Source organism: Pituophis catenifer, unplaced genomic scaffold (genome assembly GCF_029215685.1).
Source record: "Pituophis catenifer annectens isolate HBS135680 unplaced genomic scaffold, rPitCat1.0.hap2 SCAF_5, whole genome shotgun sequence".
Taxonomy (NCBI): Eukaryota; Metazoa; Chordata; class Lepidosauria; order Squamata; family Colubridae; genus Pituophis; species Pituophis catenifer.
The window spans coordinates 16,501,944-16,517,687 of record NW_027256885.1 but is presented as its reverse complement, the minus strand read 5'-3'; the positions used below and the strand labels follow the sequence as shown (position 1 = coordinate 16,517,687).

At 53.0% G+C, this 15,744-nt stretch overlaps 1 protein-coding gene across 1 annotated transcript; it reads left to right on the top strand.

Moving 5' to 3' along the window:
* Positions 1–581: 581 nt before the first annotated feature.
* Positions 582–7,070, top strand: LOC139317581 (zinc finger protein 777-like). The gene is made up of 5 exons (XM_070944675.1): positions 582–908; positions 1,794–1,920; positions 2,613–2,729; positions 3,285–3,398; positions 6,196–7,070. The coding sequence occupies exons 1-5, from the start codon at positions 582–584 to the stop codon at positions 7,068–7,070; spliced, it is 1,560 nt and encodes a 519-aa protein (XP_070800776.1).
* Positions 7,071–15,744: the final 8,674 nt, after the last annotated feature.

The window sequence follows — 15,744 nt, the reverse complement described above, 5'->3', positions numbered from 1 at the left end:
GCCTTGCATCTGGGTTTGGGGCCTGGGCTGGGCTGGACAGGAGATGGGCTCCTGGGGCACCCCTAGAAAATTGCCCCTACTTCTCCTGGGGGGCGGAATTCGAACCCGGTGCCAGAAGAGGATTGCGGGTGCTTCAAAAGTTCTGCTTTTGCTGGAAAAGTCTGGCTTTTGCGTCCCTTGTAATAGAGAAGCTGTTTGGTGGAGGGGCTAGAAGCAGGGAGAGGGTCCCACCTTAGGCATGAAAGCCAGCTAGGTGACTTTGGGCCAATCACCAGGAGACGGTGAGTTCTAGTCCCACCTAACCCACCTCACAGGGTTGTTACGGTGAAAATTAGCAGTGGAAGGATTAGTCGGGATGTTCGCCACCTAGAATGACTTCCAAACTAATGCAAATGGGATCAAAATCGAATAAATGGATATATAAACTTTGGCCACTAAATAAATAGGTCGTAAGTCAAGGACCGGCTGTATCCTTTCCGGGTTGGTGACCCCTACCAGTTTGCCAACAGGGCCTTCAGTGGGACATGGACTCCCACTCCCCGGCAGCCACCCAGCCCCTCAGCCTCCCCAAGCAAAACCCCATGACAGACGTCCTCTCAGAGACGACCGAGCTGTCCCTCACGGTGGTGACGGAAATCCAAGCGGTGGAGAGCAAGGTGGACGCCTACGCCGCCCAGCTCATGAGCCTGGAAGGCCGGATGGGCATGGCCGAGACCAAGCTGGACGGCTGCGAGAAGACGGCAGTGGAGTTCGGCAATCAGCTGGAGAGCAAGTGGGCCGCGTTGGGTACACTGATCCAGGAGTACGGGCAGCTTCAGCGGCGCCTGGACAACATGGAGAACCTGTTGAAGAACCGCAATTTCTGGATCCTACGTTTCCCACCAGGCGCCAAGGGGGAGGCCCCTAAGGTGAGGGGGGCGGGGGTTGGGTCCTGTGGGGGTTAGGGAGCCTGACGATTGGTCAGGGATGATGGGAGGTGCAGGTCAACCACTGGTGGTTTTTTTTGCCGTGCTGGCCCTTGACAGGAGTTTAGGATGTTGTGCGAATGAAGCCAACATGGGTGTTCAATAGGGTTTGTCTTGGTAACCTTGGCAAATTTAAGAGGGGTGGACTTCAATGCACTGAATTCCTCTGATATCATGTTTTAAGCAGGATGGACTTCAAATCCCAGAATTCTGCAGCTGCCATGCTTTAAGAGGGGTGGACTTTAACTGCCACACAATGCTGACTATTATTTAAGTGATTGTCTACTAGGACTCCTAGATCCCTCTGGCAGTTACTACTGTTGATCCAGGTTTCACTTCATGTGTACCTGCACATTTGGTTTTTGTTGTCGAACTGTAAAACCGTACTTTTCTCATCGCTGAGCTCCATTTTGTTGGATAGGGTCCTGGGTTCAAGTCTTTTGAGACCTTTTTGGATTGTGAGCTATTCTGGTCCATTTGGTGTCGTCTGCAAATTTGATGAGTTCCACTTCTATCTCTTCATCTAAATCAGAGGTCCCCAACCCGTGGGCTGCAAACGGTTTACAACTGGGCTGCAGAAATGTCTGGCAACTGCGCGACCACACCCTCACAGCCTTACCCTTGCGGCCTCAGTTGCATGAGCAGCGGGCGAGCGCTTGCACACTCCATTTAATTGAGCAATTCGCATGCCACTTGTGCAAATGAGCTGCGTGCAAATTTGTCGGCCGCTCGCGTAGAACCATCTCTCTCCTCCCCGCCACAAAGCCGCAAACGTTGCCAAACTCTGATCAAAATTGTTGATGAATCCACATTCTCACCCTGTTGCAGGTCCCGTTGCTGTTTGATGACGCCGCCTGCAGTTTCTCGGAGCAAGAGTGGAGAGGTCTCAACGAAAGCCAGAAGGACCTTTATCGCCACATCATGATGCACAACTACCAGGCGGTGGTCTCTGTTGGTAAGAGCAGGCTGGCGTCAGGCCTGGGCCCACAGAGATCAGCCGCGGGAATCTCGGAGACAGACTTGCCAGGCAGCTGCTTGCGGATCCGAGCACGGATCCATGGCGGCTCGGTGGTGTTGTGGCTGGGTTCTCGCATCGCAGAACGGTTGTGTAGCTTCAACCGGGCAGGGGCAGTGAGTGTCCGGGCTGCGTCCAGAGAAGGAAGGGTCCACCTAGGGACCCTAGGGTCCATTTCCCATTCTTATGTCTTCCAAATCCAAAGCGAAAGTTAGTCCTCAACGTACAATCACAATTGTGCCCCAAATTTCCATTGTTAAGTGAGATGGTTGTTAAGTCAATTTTGTCCTGTTTTTATGACCTTCCTTGCCACGTTGGTTAAGTGAATCGCTACAGTTGTTAAGTTAGTAACAGCATCGTTAAGTGAATCTGGCTTCCCCATTGACTATGCTTGTCAGAAGGTCGCCAAAGGGGATCACATGACCCTGGGACACTGCAACCGTCATAAATATGAGTCAGTTTGCCAAGCGTTTGAATTTTGGATCACGTGATCACAGGGATGCTACAAGGGTCGTAAGTGTGAAAAACGGTCATAAGTCACTTTCTTCACTGACGTCACTATGAATGGTCATTAAACGAACTGTTGTAAGTCCAGGACTACCTGAACTGTGATGCTGTTGTTTCCTCTGCAGAGGCGGCTGTCTCCAAACCGGAACTCCTCACCCGGATTGAGCAAGGACAGGCTTTGGAGCAGACCGACGGCAGGGAAGAGTACCCCCGTGAAGAGTCCGGATTGGGGGACCGGCCAGGTGGGTGGCGCCACTTATTCTTGGTTTTCCCCTCCTTCCAGTTTTGGGAATTTTATCAAAAACTTTCCAGAAGCTTAAAAAAATTGCTCATTTTGTGCGTGATGAATTTTGATGTTCATTCTAAGCTTAGCCTTTCTGAGTCTGGTGGACTTTGACTCCCAGAATTCCCGAGCCAGCATGAAGTCCATGCAACTGAGAGGATGGTGTTTGGGGAATTCTGGGAATTAGTCCATCTGTATTAAAATATGCTGGCTGGGGGATTCTGGGAGTTGAATCCACCCCTCTTTAAGCATGCCAGCTGGGAATTCTGGGAGTTGAAGTCCACCCTTCTTAAAGCATGCCGGCTGCAGGATTCTGGCAATTGAAGTCCAATCCTCTTAAAGCATGCTGGCTGGGGAATTCTGGGAGCTGAAGTCCACCCACTTTGCATTCTCCGAGTTTCAAAAACTGATTTAGCTAATGCAACATGGAGAGGGGAAGTGGCAGAAAGTCTGCCTCCCCTTTTGAATGTGGGGATCTGGGGGTGATGATCCTCATCTTCTCTCCCTTGAACAGGATCGCCAATTTCAGCTCTCCATGGGAGTTCCTGGATTGAGGAAGAAGATCTGTCTCTTGTCAAAAGCATGGGGGCCTTAGAGGACAGAGAAATTCCCGGGGAGTGCACCATGGGTAAGTGACGAGACAGGGCACTGGGGAAGGAAGGCGGGGTAGGTGACCACTTAAGCATTTGGAAAACCACTTGGGAATGCACCCAGGGAAGGGTGGTGTCCAGCTATCTTCGGGAATCAGGAACGCTGGATTGGCCTCAGCTCCTATTTGTTCAATCGTCCAATGGGATGGTTTGCTTGTGAAGCTACAGGGACATAGAGGGAAGGTGGGACAACTCAAGGGGGTTAGTCAGAGAGGTCCCAGGTGGCTCTAGGTGCCCATGAGTGTCAGTCCTGCCTCAACTTGAACCTTTAAGCAAGAACAATCCTTGAGTCCCATTTTTTGAGAAAGGTATAGTTTACTGAAGGTCAAGTGAAATACAATGAAGCAAAGCCAGAACTGAGGTTCGCACGCCAAATCCCTATGTGTAACTTTTCCCTCCCAGACACTTCCCATAGCTGGTCCCCTCCATCGTCCAAAACAGTGTGTAGGGTCTCTGAGAGGCACGTGTTTCACTTTCCCCAAGCTTCCCCCTCCCTGTCACACACCCCCATCCTGGGTCCGTGGCAGACTGGCACTAAACGAATGCAAAGCACAGGCGTGAGGTGGCCGTTGTGACAATGAGTTTAGTGAGAGGAGAAATTTGGAATGAGTAGTTCGCCAGTCCTCGCCCGGCACTCTCTTTCACCGGGCAAGATGGCCTTTTTCTGTGTCTTGTTAGATGTGACTTGTCCCATCTGGGAAAATGTGTGAAGGGCACACCACGGGGGTCAGGAAGGAAGGCCCCCAGGGGTCCCCAACCTCTGAGCCATGGTGAGGTGTTTGCAACCAGGCCGCAGAAGCAATAGGTACACACAGATTTATTTATTTATTTATTATTTTATTTATTAATTTTATTTCTATACCGCCCTTCTCCCGAAGGACTCAGGGCAGTGTACAGCCTAATTAAAAACACAAAGACAGACAAAATTTAAAAATAATTAAAATTATTAAATAATAGGCCCAATTTATAAAACCCCAAATTTAAAATCCCATTTAAAACCAATTAAAATCTTTACATTGATAGCCCAGCCTGGCGGAACAACATGGTTTTGAGGGCACAGCAAAACACACGGAGATCAGAGATTTTACGAATTTCCGGGGGCAGATCATTCCAAAGGGCTGGGGCTCCCACAGAGAAGGTCCTCCCCCTGGGTGTCGCCAGCCGACATAATTTGGCCGATGGCACCCTGAGGAGACCCTCTCTGTGGGAGCAAACTGGCCGGTGGGAGGCTACTGGTGGCAGAAGACGGTCTCGAAGGTACCCAGGTCCAATGCCATGGAGCGCTTTAAAGGTGGTGACCAACACCTTGAATCGCACCCGGAAGACCACTGGGAGCCAGTGCAGCTCGCGCAGGAGGGGTGTCACGTGGGCACAACGAGTTGCGCCCATAACCACCCGCGCGGCCGCATTCTGGACCAGCTGGAGCCTCCGGGTGCTTTTCAAGGGGAGCCCCATGTAGAGAGCATTACAATAGTCCAGTTGGGAGGTGACAAGGGCGTGACTGACTGTGCGCAAAGCCCCCCTGGCCACGGCCGTCATATGTTCTTCTAAAGACAGCCGTGCGTCCAGGAGGACGCCCAGATTGCGGGCCCTCTCTGTGGGGGGTAAAGACTCACCCCCAATAGTCAGCGATGGTACCAGCTGACTATATTGCGGCGCCGGAAACCACAGCCACTCGGTCTTGGAGGGGTTGAGTCGGAGCCTATTTCTCCCCATCCAAACCCGCACGGCCTCCAGGCAGCGAGACATCACATCAAGGGCATCATTGGGGTGGTCTGGGGTGGAGATGTACAGCTGAGTATCATCAGGGTACAGATGGACTCTCAACCCAAAACCACGGATGATCTCACCCAGCAACTTCACATAAATGTTGAACAGAAGGGGCGAGAGGACCGACCCCTGCGGCACTCCCCATGCAAGGCGCCTCGAAGTCGACCTCTGTCCCCCTGTCAACACAAACTGCGAGTGGTCAGAGAGGTAGGAGGAGAACCACCGCAAAACGGTGCCCCCTATTCCTAACCCCCTCAACCGCTGCAGCATGATACCATGGTCGATGGTATCAAAAGCCGCTGAGAGATCTAACAGGACCAGGACAGAGGAGCAACACCTGTCCCGAGCCCTCCAGAGATCATCCACCAACGCGACCAATGCCGTTTCCGTGCTGTACCCCTGCCTGAAGCCCGACTGGTACGGGTCCAGATAGATAGCTTCATCCAGGTGCCTGGGCAGTTGTTGTGCCACCACACTCTCAACAACCTTCGCCACAAAACGAAGGTTGGAGACCGGACGGTAGTTGGCTAATTCAGCCGGGTCCAGGGAAGGCTTCTTGAGGAGGGGCCTCACCACCGCCTCTTTCAAGGCAGCGGGAAAGGCACCCTCGCTCAGAGAAGCATTTATAATCCCCTGGAGCCAGCCTTGTGTAACCTCCCGGGAGGCCAGTACCAACCAGGAGGGACACGGGTCCAATAAATACGTGGCGGCACTAATCCTACCCAGAACCCTGTCCACATCCTCGGGAGCCACAGGATCAAACTCCTCCCTACCTGCATGAGCAGCAGGAGAACACATGCACGCGTGCTCCATTTGCATAAGTGGTGTTCTCGCGTGGAACCATCCCCTCCCCCCTCCCCCCTGATCTCTCGGTTCGTATGACAAGGATCCGAGCAGGAGACAGCAGCATGTAGAGTGCAGAAGTAGGGAAAGGAGACCTTACCTCTATAGACAGGCCTGCTGAGCACCTCCATCCACTGTCACCTGTGTCCTTTCTTTCAACAGGCGCTCCTCAGCTGCTGGAGGACAATGTGGACAACCTCTTCCCCCACAAGTGGACGGAAGTTTTCCAGGGTTCCAGAGAGGAGCTGCTGTGCGAGAGCCAGTCTGTCTCCATCACCCTGCCCAAGAAGCCCCTCCAGCAGTCCGTGCAGGGCCTGCCTGAGACACAGAAAGAGGATTCAGCCACATCAGCTGCAGAAGCTCACACCGGCCCCTTCATCTGCTGCGAGTGCGGAGAAGGATTTGTAGACAGGCAGCTCTTTGCCAGCCACCAGAAGACCCACCGCGGAAGCGGGGCGTACCTTGTGCCAGAGCCTAAAGAAAGCCCAGTGGTTAAGCTCACCCCCTTCGCTATCCAGAGGGCCCCAACTCCTGCCTGTCCCAAAGTGCACAAGCGCCCTGAGCCGCAGAGGAGCCCAAACGCAAAACCTGGTGTGATGAAATGGCCCAGAAACCACATGGTGGAGCGTCCGTACACATGCACACAGTGCAAGGAAAGCTTCAAGCTGGAGGTCAGCCTTCTCCACCACCAGAAACTCCATGCAGGGAAGGGCGACGGGCCACTGACCTGCACCTACTGTGGCAAGGACTTCCGGGATCTCTCCAAAGCTGTGCGTCACCAACGGATCCACACAGGCGAGCGGCCGTATCAGTGCACGGAGTGTGGGAAAAGCTTCATCCGGCGGGACCATCTGCTGAAACACTGGCGCGTCCACACGGGCGAAACGCCCTACCAGTGTGCCACCTGCGGGAAGAACTTCCGCTACAAGGAGTCGTTGAACTGCCACCAGAAAATCCACACCCGCAACCCCACCATGTGCCACCTGATGCTGGGAACGCAGGCAGGGCTGTTAGGCCTGAAACCCGAGCAGCCATAGCATTGCTCGCATCCAGCTGAAAGGGATGTGCTGGCCCTTGGGGAGTGCCCCACTGGGCCAGTGGTGGAGAAATGTACTCTTGGGGGCAGGGGAGCATTGATTGCCTCCTCCATTCTGTACTGGGCACACCTGCTGGATGCCGATACACAAGCTGTGTCCTCCTGTGCAAGGGGTCAGGCGCCTGTTGCACTTGAGTGGGCTGCAAAGGTCTTGTAGCCCACCCACCCTGCACCTCCTTGCACACCTGAGAGGGGGAGTTAAGACAGGGCCCGCAAATACCCCCTGTTGCTCTCTCCAGCCCCCCCTCAAATTCCACTCATTTCTTTGCCACGTCCACTTGTCGTCGGCCTTGTGATGTGTACCCTGTACACATGCTTATCAACGTACTCCAGATTGCACAATGCATTGAGGAGTTTGGCAAAACGGCAATGGGCCATTTTGGCAAATTGGTTGTCCTTCGATCCTGCCCACTCAGAATGGGGGTCCCAGTCCTCCCACACGTCCGCAGAACTGGAAACACCCACCCACACCCATTTCCCGGGCCCTTGTTCTTAGTCGGCGTGTCTGTCTGTCTTCTCCGTTTTAATTTTGAAACCGTGTTTGGTTCTTTGCCAAGGGCGCGCATTCGAGTGAGAACAACTTCAGCCAGTGGTCCTGGCAGGTATCCTCTTGACGCCCAGCTCTTGTGTTGTGTGGTTTCACAGTTTGATGTCCCAGCAGGATTTTGTGTTGCCTGGCTCCCCAGTTCTTGCACACTCCGGGATTGCAGAGATCTGCCCTCCATCATTGTTGGTGGTGTTGGTTATTTTTCTTTCAAGGTATCTTTGTAAATATCGGTTGAGTTAGCCATGAATTGCCCTGTTGTTAAACTTAATTGTCAGCCGAGGTGACTGTGAGAAACCAGCTTTTCTTCTTGTGTGACGTCCGGTGTTTGTGTTTGTCTATGGCTACAGTTTTGGGGGTGGTTGTTGGTTTTTGTATCACCTTCTTTGGCAAAACATGTCAGTGCGGTGTGTTTCTCCTGACGTCTTTGTCATCTGTGGGTTTGGGGTTGGGTTGTTTGACCACTCTTGAGTGTGAGAGATTTTGGGTCTCAGACCAGCTATCCTGAAGCTCCCTATCCTATAGAAATAGTCCTCAACTTAACGACTGCTCACTTAGCGACCGTTTGAAGTTCAGATGGACCTATCAGGATTACAGGTAGTCCTCAACTTACAACAGTTCGTTTAGTGACCTGTTGCAACAGCACTGGAAAAAGTGACTTATCACTTTTTCACGCTTACGACCGTTGTAGCGTCTCCAAGGTCATGCGATGAAAGTTAGCAAACGACTCCTATTTATGACCGTTGCAGTGTCCCAGGGTCATGTGAACCCGTTTTGCAACCTGACAGGCCAAGTCAATGAGGAAGCCAGATTCAGTCAACAGCCGTGTTACTAGCTTAACCCCCGCAGTGATTCACTTAACAATGCCAGCAAGAAAGGTCATAAAAATGGGGCAAAATTCATTGAGTGACTGTCTCACTTAGCCGCTGAAATTTTGGGCTCGATTGTGGTCGTACGCATTATCCTCAACTTACAACCGTTCACTTAGTGACTGTTTGAAGTTCCGATGGGCCTATCGGAGGGTTACTTATGACTTGTATTCAAAGTTTCCATGGTGGCCTCTTCCTCCGTGATCACATAACCAAACTTTGGGCCTTTAGCACCTGAGCCATGTTTATGATCATTTCCAACAGTCTCGTGACCTTGTTTAATGACGTTTTTTCTGAACGAGTGGTTGTCTTATGATCACGGTTGTTTTGTAACCACGGTGGTCCCTTAACGATCACCTTGAGAAAAAGATCTTAAAATCAGCCCAGTCAGGTTAATGTCCTACTACATCAGGAGTTACAACCATAATGGACCGGTTTCCATTACCATCGTAACTCAAGGACTGCCTGTACGTTCTCCTCCAGTAAAAACGGGGGACGGGATCCATTTCCCAATGTAGCTTCCCCAAATCTAGTAGGCTGGACCGCAATTGATCTCGCAGGTGGGAAGACCCCAAAAGCATCTGGGGTTGAGTTTACCACGGGCAGAAACCAGGTTCAAATTCAGGAAGCACGGATTTCGGGACGCATTCAAACAACACAGTTCTTAGAATTTAGGCAGCCAGTTTCTGAAATAGCAATACTGACGGTATCTCTATTTCCATCCAATTGGGGAGGGTGTGTGGTTTTTCTAGCCCGGATAATCCCACCCTCTGATTGGTCTTTTGGGCAAGAAAATGGGAGTTTACTGGAGCTGAACCACCCTACGTGGCAGGTAAGCGAAGATCCTGTTGTTACAAATATCGTGGATCGTCCTTCAATCCAGTAGATCAGATAAGATTACAATCATGTTCTTCAGGTTTGGTGACCCTCCTGGGCATCCATATTTCCATGGTAGCAAGGATATGCTGGCTGGGGAATTCTGGGAGTTGAAGTCCTCCCCTCTTAAAGCAAGATGGTTGGAGGATTCTGGGAGTTGAAGTCCACCTACCTTCAAATTGTCCAGATTGCAAAATGCTGGATTAGCTCTTAATTCCAATTTTTTCCCCTCTGTATCAGTAAACCGTGGGCTCTCAGGTCACAGATTTTTGTCACATTCTCTCCTTTTATGGCAAGGTGTGGGACCCAGGCAATACAGTTGTCCTCAACATACGACTTTGCAACTATTCGAAGTTACAATGGACCCCCCCCCACAAAAGATACTTATAAACCAGTTGTGAAGTTCCAACTCCCACGTTCATATGATTTTGGGTGCTGGGCCTGCATCCAACTCACAGTGGTGGACACACACTTGACCTGATTTTTATCTCTGGGCAGTGGATAAATGCTCGGGGTAGGGGGGAATTATCTAGTCAACCCCTGTCATGGACCGACCATTACCTCCTTAAGCTGGACTTTCTATCTGCTAACCCCCACCGCTGGGAGGCGGGACCAATATGTTGGTTCTGCCCTAGGTGCCTGATGGATCCTGATAGGTTCCTGACGGAGCTTGGGACATTTCCCACGTCCCTATCCCGCGATTCGCCAGAGGTCCTGGTGGATGCCTGGGAACAGGCTGCCGCCGGAGCATTGGATCAAATCGCCCCCTTGTGGCCTCTCCTCCGACAGGGATCCCAGGTAGCTCCATGGTTCTCCTTGGAGCTCAGGGAGATGAAGCGTCAGAAGAGATGCCTAGAGGGCTGTTGGAGATCTTCCCATTCTGAGTCTGATCGAACACAGTTAAGAACCTATATTAGGTCTTATCTTGTGGCGATGGAAGCGGCGAAACGTGACTATTTCACCGCTCTCATTGCATCTGCAGAGAATCGCCCAGCAGCCTTGTTCCGAGTGACCCACTCTCTTCTTAATCAGGGAGCGAGGGAGGACCCCTTGCAGGGCAGTGCTGAGGATTTTGCTCAATTCCTGCAAGACAAAATCGCTCAGATCCGGATGGGTTTAGACTCTGACTGGGCGGGGTCTGACGAGGAGACGGGAGCAAGCCTTGAAGGCAACATCTGGGTTGACTTTGACCCTGTATCCATAGATGAAGTGGACAGGATTGTTGGTAGATTGGGGGCCTCCACGTGTTTGTTGGACCCGTGTCCCTCCTGGCTTGTTGCGGCAACCAGAGAGGTGACCAGAGACTGGATCCAGGCGATTGTCAACGCTTCGCTGAGGGATGGGGTCTTCCCCGTCACCCTTAAGGAGGCAGTGGTTTGACCCCTTCTCAAGAAGCCTGCCCTGGATCCGGCCTCCGTGAACAACTTTCGTCCCGTCTCCAACCTTCGCTTTATAGCGAAGGTTGTTGAGCCCGTGGTGGCACACCAACTTCCACAATTCCTGGAGGAAACGGATTATCCAGACCTGTACCAATCGGGCTTCAGGCGCGGACACAGCACGGAAACGGCATTGGTCGCTCTGGTGAATGATCTCTGGCGGGCCCGGGATGGGGGTTATTCCTCCATCCTGGTCCTACTTGACCTCTCAGCGGCTTTCGATACCATCGACCATGGTATCCTACTGCGACGACTCGGGCGGGGCTGTGGGTGGGGGGCACTGTTTTGCAGTGGTTCTCCTACCTCTCGGGTCGCACGCAGTTTGTCTGGGCGGGGGGGCAGAGATCCTCCCCGAAGCCCCTCACTTGTGGGGTGCCTCGGGTCGGTTCTCTCCCCCTTGCTCTTTAACATCTATATGAAGCCGCTGGGTGAGATCATTCGTAGTTTTGGTGTGAGGTATCATCAGTATGCTGATGATACCCAGTTGTACATCTCCACCCCGGACCAACCCAGAGATGCCCTTTCCGTGATGTCTGAGTGCCTGGAGGCGGTACGGGTCTGGATGGGTAGGAACAGGCTCAGACTCAACCCCTCCAAGATGGAGTGGCTGTGGTTGCCGGCATCTCATGGTCTAGTGGCCCCATCACTCTTGATGGGAGGGGAGTTGCTTACCCCCTCTGAAAGGGCTCGCAATCTAGGCGTCCTCCTGGATTCGCGGCTGTCCTTAGTGGACCATCTGACAGCCGTGACCAGGGGGGCTTTTGCATAGGTTCGCCTGGTGTGCCAGTTACGCCCTTTCCTAGACAGGGATGCCCTCCGTACAGTCACCCAAGCTCTCGTTATCTCTCATTTGGACTACTGCAATGCCCTCTACATGGGGCTGCCCTTGGGGTGTACCCGGAGGCTCCAGCTGGTCCAGAATGCGGCCACGCGGGTTGTTACGGGAGCTTCCCGTTACTCCCGTGTTACACCTCTCCTGCGTGAGCTGCACTGGTTACCGGTGGTCCTTTGGATCCGCTTCAAGGTGCTGGTACTTACCTATAAAGCCCTACATGGCATGGGCCCGGGGTACCTGCAGGACCACCTTCTGCCTGCCTCCCACCGCCCTGTGCGCTCACATAGGACTGCCCTCCTCCGGGTGCCATTGGCCAGACAATGTTGGCTGGTGGTGCCCAGGATGAGGATGTTCTCTGTGGGCGCACCGACCCTCTGGAATGGGTTACCCACGGGGCTCCGGACGGCCCCCAACCTCCGCTCTTTCCGCCGTGACCTGAAGACATGGCTTTTCCAACAAATTTGCTGATCTGATGGGTGATTCTTAATTGGGAGATTTTAAATTGATTGTTTTTAGTAGTTTATTTTTATTGTTTTTATCGTTTAATTCTGTGAGCCGCCCCAAGTCCTTTGGGAGAAGGGCGGCATATAAGTATAATAAAATAGATAGATAAATAAATAAATAAATAATAAATTTATAGGTCTCAATTTACAAAAGTTCTCTTTGCGACCATTCAAAGTTATGACAGCACTGGAAAAAAGGAACTTATGACCGTTTTCACACTGAGCGACAGTTGCACATCCCCATGGTCACATGTTCAAAATTCAAAGGTTTGGGAAACGACTCATCTTTACGACGGTCCTGGGGTCAAGTAATCCCCTTTTGCAACCTTCACTGGGGGGGGAGCCGGATTCACTTAACGACCGTGCAAGTAACATTAACAATCGCAGCGACTCACTTAAGAACAGTATTTCTAACCTAACAACGGCCGAGGTTCACTTAACGACCATGGCGAGTAACATAACAATCGCAGCGACTCACTTAAGAACTTAACCAGGGCTGGGATTCACTGAACGACCGTGGCGAGACTGGTCGTAAAATGGGACAAAACTCACAAGGGTCTTTGCAATGGCTCCATTGTGGTTGTAAGTCGAGGACTACCTATATTCCAGGTAGGGGCTCAATCTTTGATTTGATTCCCCCAGACAACCACTTAAAGCCCCCCTCCCCATGAGCCCCCCACCCCAATAAATCATCTGTGGGTCCAAGCCAGAAGTAATATGGACATGGGTGGGGGGGAAATGTGTGGAAGCCTCACCAAGACAGCTACATTTGGGGAGGGGGGAACTGAAGTAGCTTGGGGACCCCATGATCCATGAGGCTGGGCTTCGGGATGAAAGGGGCTCATGGGAATGCATCCCCTCTCGTGCAACCCCAATTTGGCAAGGACGTGCCATTTGCAGCCTGAAAGAGTGGAGCTGGTGGCTTTGGCAAAGCTTGCTTGGTTGGGATTCGAATTCAGGCCCATGATTTTTCTCGCTTCTCCTCCTCCACCACGGACCTCAAAAAAAGGCCTTTTGGGAGGCTGAAAAGGCCAGGTCATCTGCCTGGAGCATCCCCTGCTGAGCCTGAATGGAGGTTGATCGACATTGAAATGGGGACACCAGAGACCACCTAGTCCAGCCCCTGCTTGCTGCAAGCCTCGGTCTCTTCCACCAGGGGGTGTCCATTGAGGGTGTCAAATCCCTTCCAATGTCACTTCGGAGCTCGCTTCCTTGAGCTCTTGCTGGCCTTCGGGGGGTTACTCCCCCCACCACAAATTTTGATAGCCCTTCTTTGAATGGACACCCCATTGTCCCCCTCCTGTGTCAACCAGTGGCCCTGAAGGGCCCAAAGGGGCAGAGCCAATAAAGGAGAATATTTGGAGCTCGGGGTTGAAAAATGAAGGGTCCTTGAGGGTCTCTGAGCTGGGGGTTTTTCTTGTGGACGTTTTGTGACCCAACTAGGGAACATCATCAGTGCTAGAAGGGAGGGAGGTTTCTGGAGTGGAGGAGAAGGGAAAAAAGAAAAAAGAGGGAGGGAGGGAAAGAGGATAGCGGGGGTCCTTGGTGCTCTCTGAGCTTGGTTTTCTTGCAGACGTTTCATGACCCAACTAGGGAACACCACCAGTTTATAAAAAACATAAGAGCAACCCTCCCTCCCTCTCAGCACTGATGACGTTCGCTAGTCGGGTCACGAAACGTCTGCAAGAAACTCCCCCCCCTGCCCCGCCCCCAGCGCATCGGGGTAGAGCGGAGGGTCCTCAGGGCTCCTGATCTTCGGGGGGGGGCTCTTAACCCAACCCGGGAATCGCCTCCGCCTCGCTTCGCGTTCGAGCCCCCCTTTCCACGCGTGTTCCCGCCCCCGCCAGGCTCTCGGGAGGGACCCCCCTCCCACCCGGCCAATCTATCCTAGTCAAGCCCACCCACCCTAATAGCGGGGACATCCCCCCCCCTCTTAAATGCGCTCCCAGGTGCGGCTGAAGACGCCGGCCAGGTGCGATCCGCGGGCAGCCGGGATGGAGGTGGGGGGACGCCCGGTTGCTGCTGCGGGTGCGCGGCTCCTCCTCTTCCTTCGGAGCCCCCACTCCCCGCCACCGCCCTTTCGCAGGCCCAGCTTCGTCCTAGCCCACCGCCCAGTCCGGGAAAAGACATGGAAACACCGTGGGAACCGAATTTTCAGGTATTTCGCGCTCCGGAGCGCACCATCTCTTGTTCTCGTCCCGATCCGGAGAGACCGGGTTCCTCCAGCAACACTCTCTCTCCAGGGTGAGCCCACCCTCCGAAGCTCTTGGGGCGCCCTGCGTACGCTCAGAGGCTCGCTGGGACGCCCCTCTTGCCCCTCCCAAAGAGAAAAGACTCCCCCCCCCGGAAAATTGGGAGGGCGGAGGGGCAAACAGAAAGAGCTCCCCCCCCTTTCTCCTGCTGGCAGTCAACGGGAAAGTCCGATAAGTCCGATTTTGGGATTTGCTACTTAGTAACTTTGACATTTGGGGGAGTTGTTTAAACAAACTCCGGTTTGTTAACTTTCCCAACCCGGGGAAGCGAGTTTTTTTTAACTTTGAGTTTGCAGCCCGTGCTAAACCAGGAATCGTGGTTTGTAAGTGGAAGTGGGGTTTGTCACAGTTTCAGGGTGGGGACTTTGGGGATCACTGTTTCCCCCTGCTAAACCAGGAATCGTGGTTTGTAAGTGGAAGACTTACAACAGTTCATTTAACGACTGTTCAATGTTACAATGGCATTGAAAAAAGAGACGACTGTGTTTCACACTTACGATCGTTGCCGCCTCCCCGTGGTCATCAAAATTCACGTACCTGGCTCCCTGCCACGTGGCAACGGCCCTGCCCGAGCTCCTTAACGTTATAGCCGAGGTGGCGGTGGACACCCCCAGACTTGCCATCATGGGGGATTTCAACCTGCCATCTATCGGTGAAACGTCTGAGGTGGCTCGAGAGTTCATGGCTTCCATGACGGCCATGGACCTTACTCAGTTAATTCATGACCCCACTCACACAGGAGGACACACTCTGGACTTAGTTTTTGTCTCTGGTCAGTGGTTGAGTGGCCTTGATATAGGGGATATAGCCATCGAACCCTTGTCATGGTCTGACCACTCGCTCCTTCGACTGGACTTTCTAACCGCTGCACCCTGCCGCAGGGAGGCGGGACCGACCAGGTGGTTCTGCCCCAGGCGCCTGATGGACCCTGATAGGTTCCAGATGGAGCTTGGGCCATTTCCTGAGATTCTGGCTCATGACTCGGCTGAAGACCTGGTGGCCGCCTGGGATAGTGCGGCTGCCGGGGCCTTGGACCGAGTCGTGCCTTTGCGGCCTCTGACCTGGCACCGAACTCACCTAGCTCCTTGGTTTTCCGAGGAGCTTAGGGAGATGAAGCGCCGGAAAAGACGCCTGGAGAGTAGTTGGAGGACCAGCCGCTCCGAACCTGACCGAACACTGGTGAGGTCTCATATTAAGACCTACCTAGTGGCGATAAAAGCGGCGAAAACTAGCTATTTTGCCGCTCTTATCGTGTCATCAGATAATCGCCCAGCCGCCCTGTTTAGGGTGACCCGCTCCC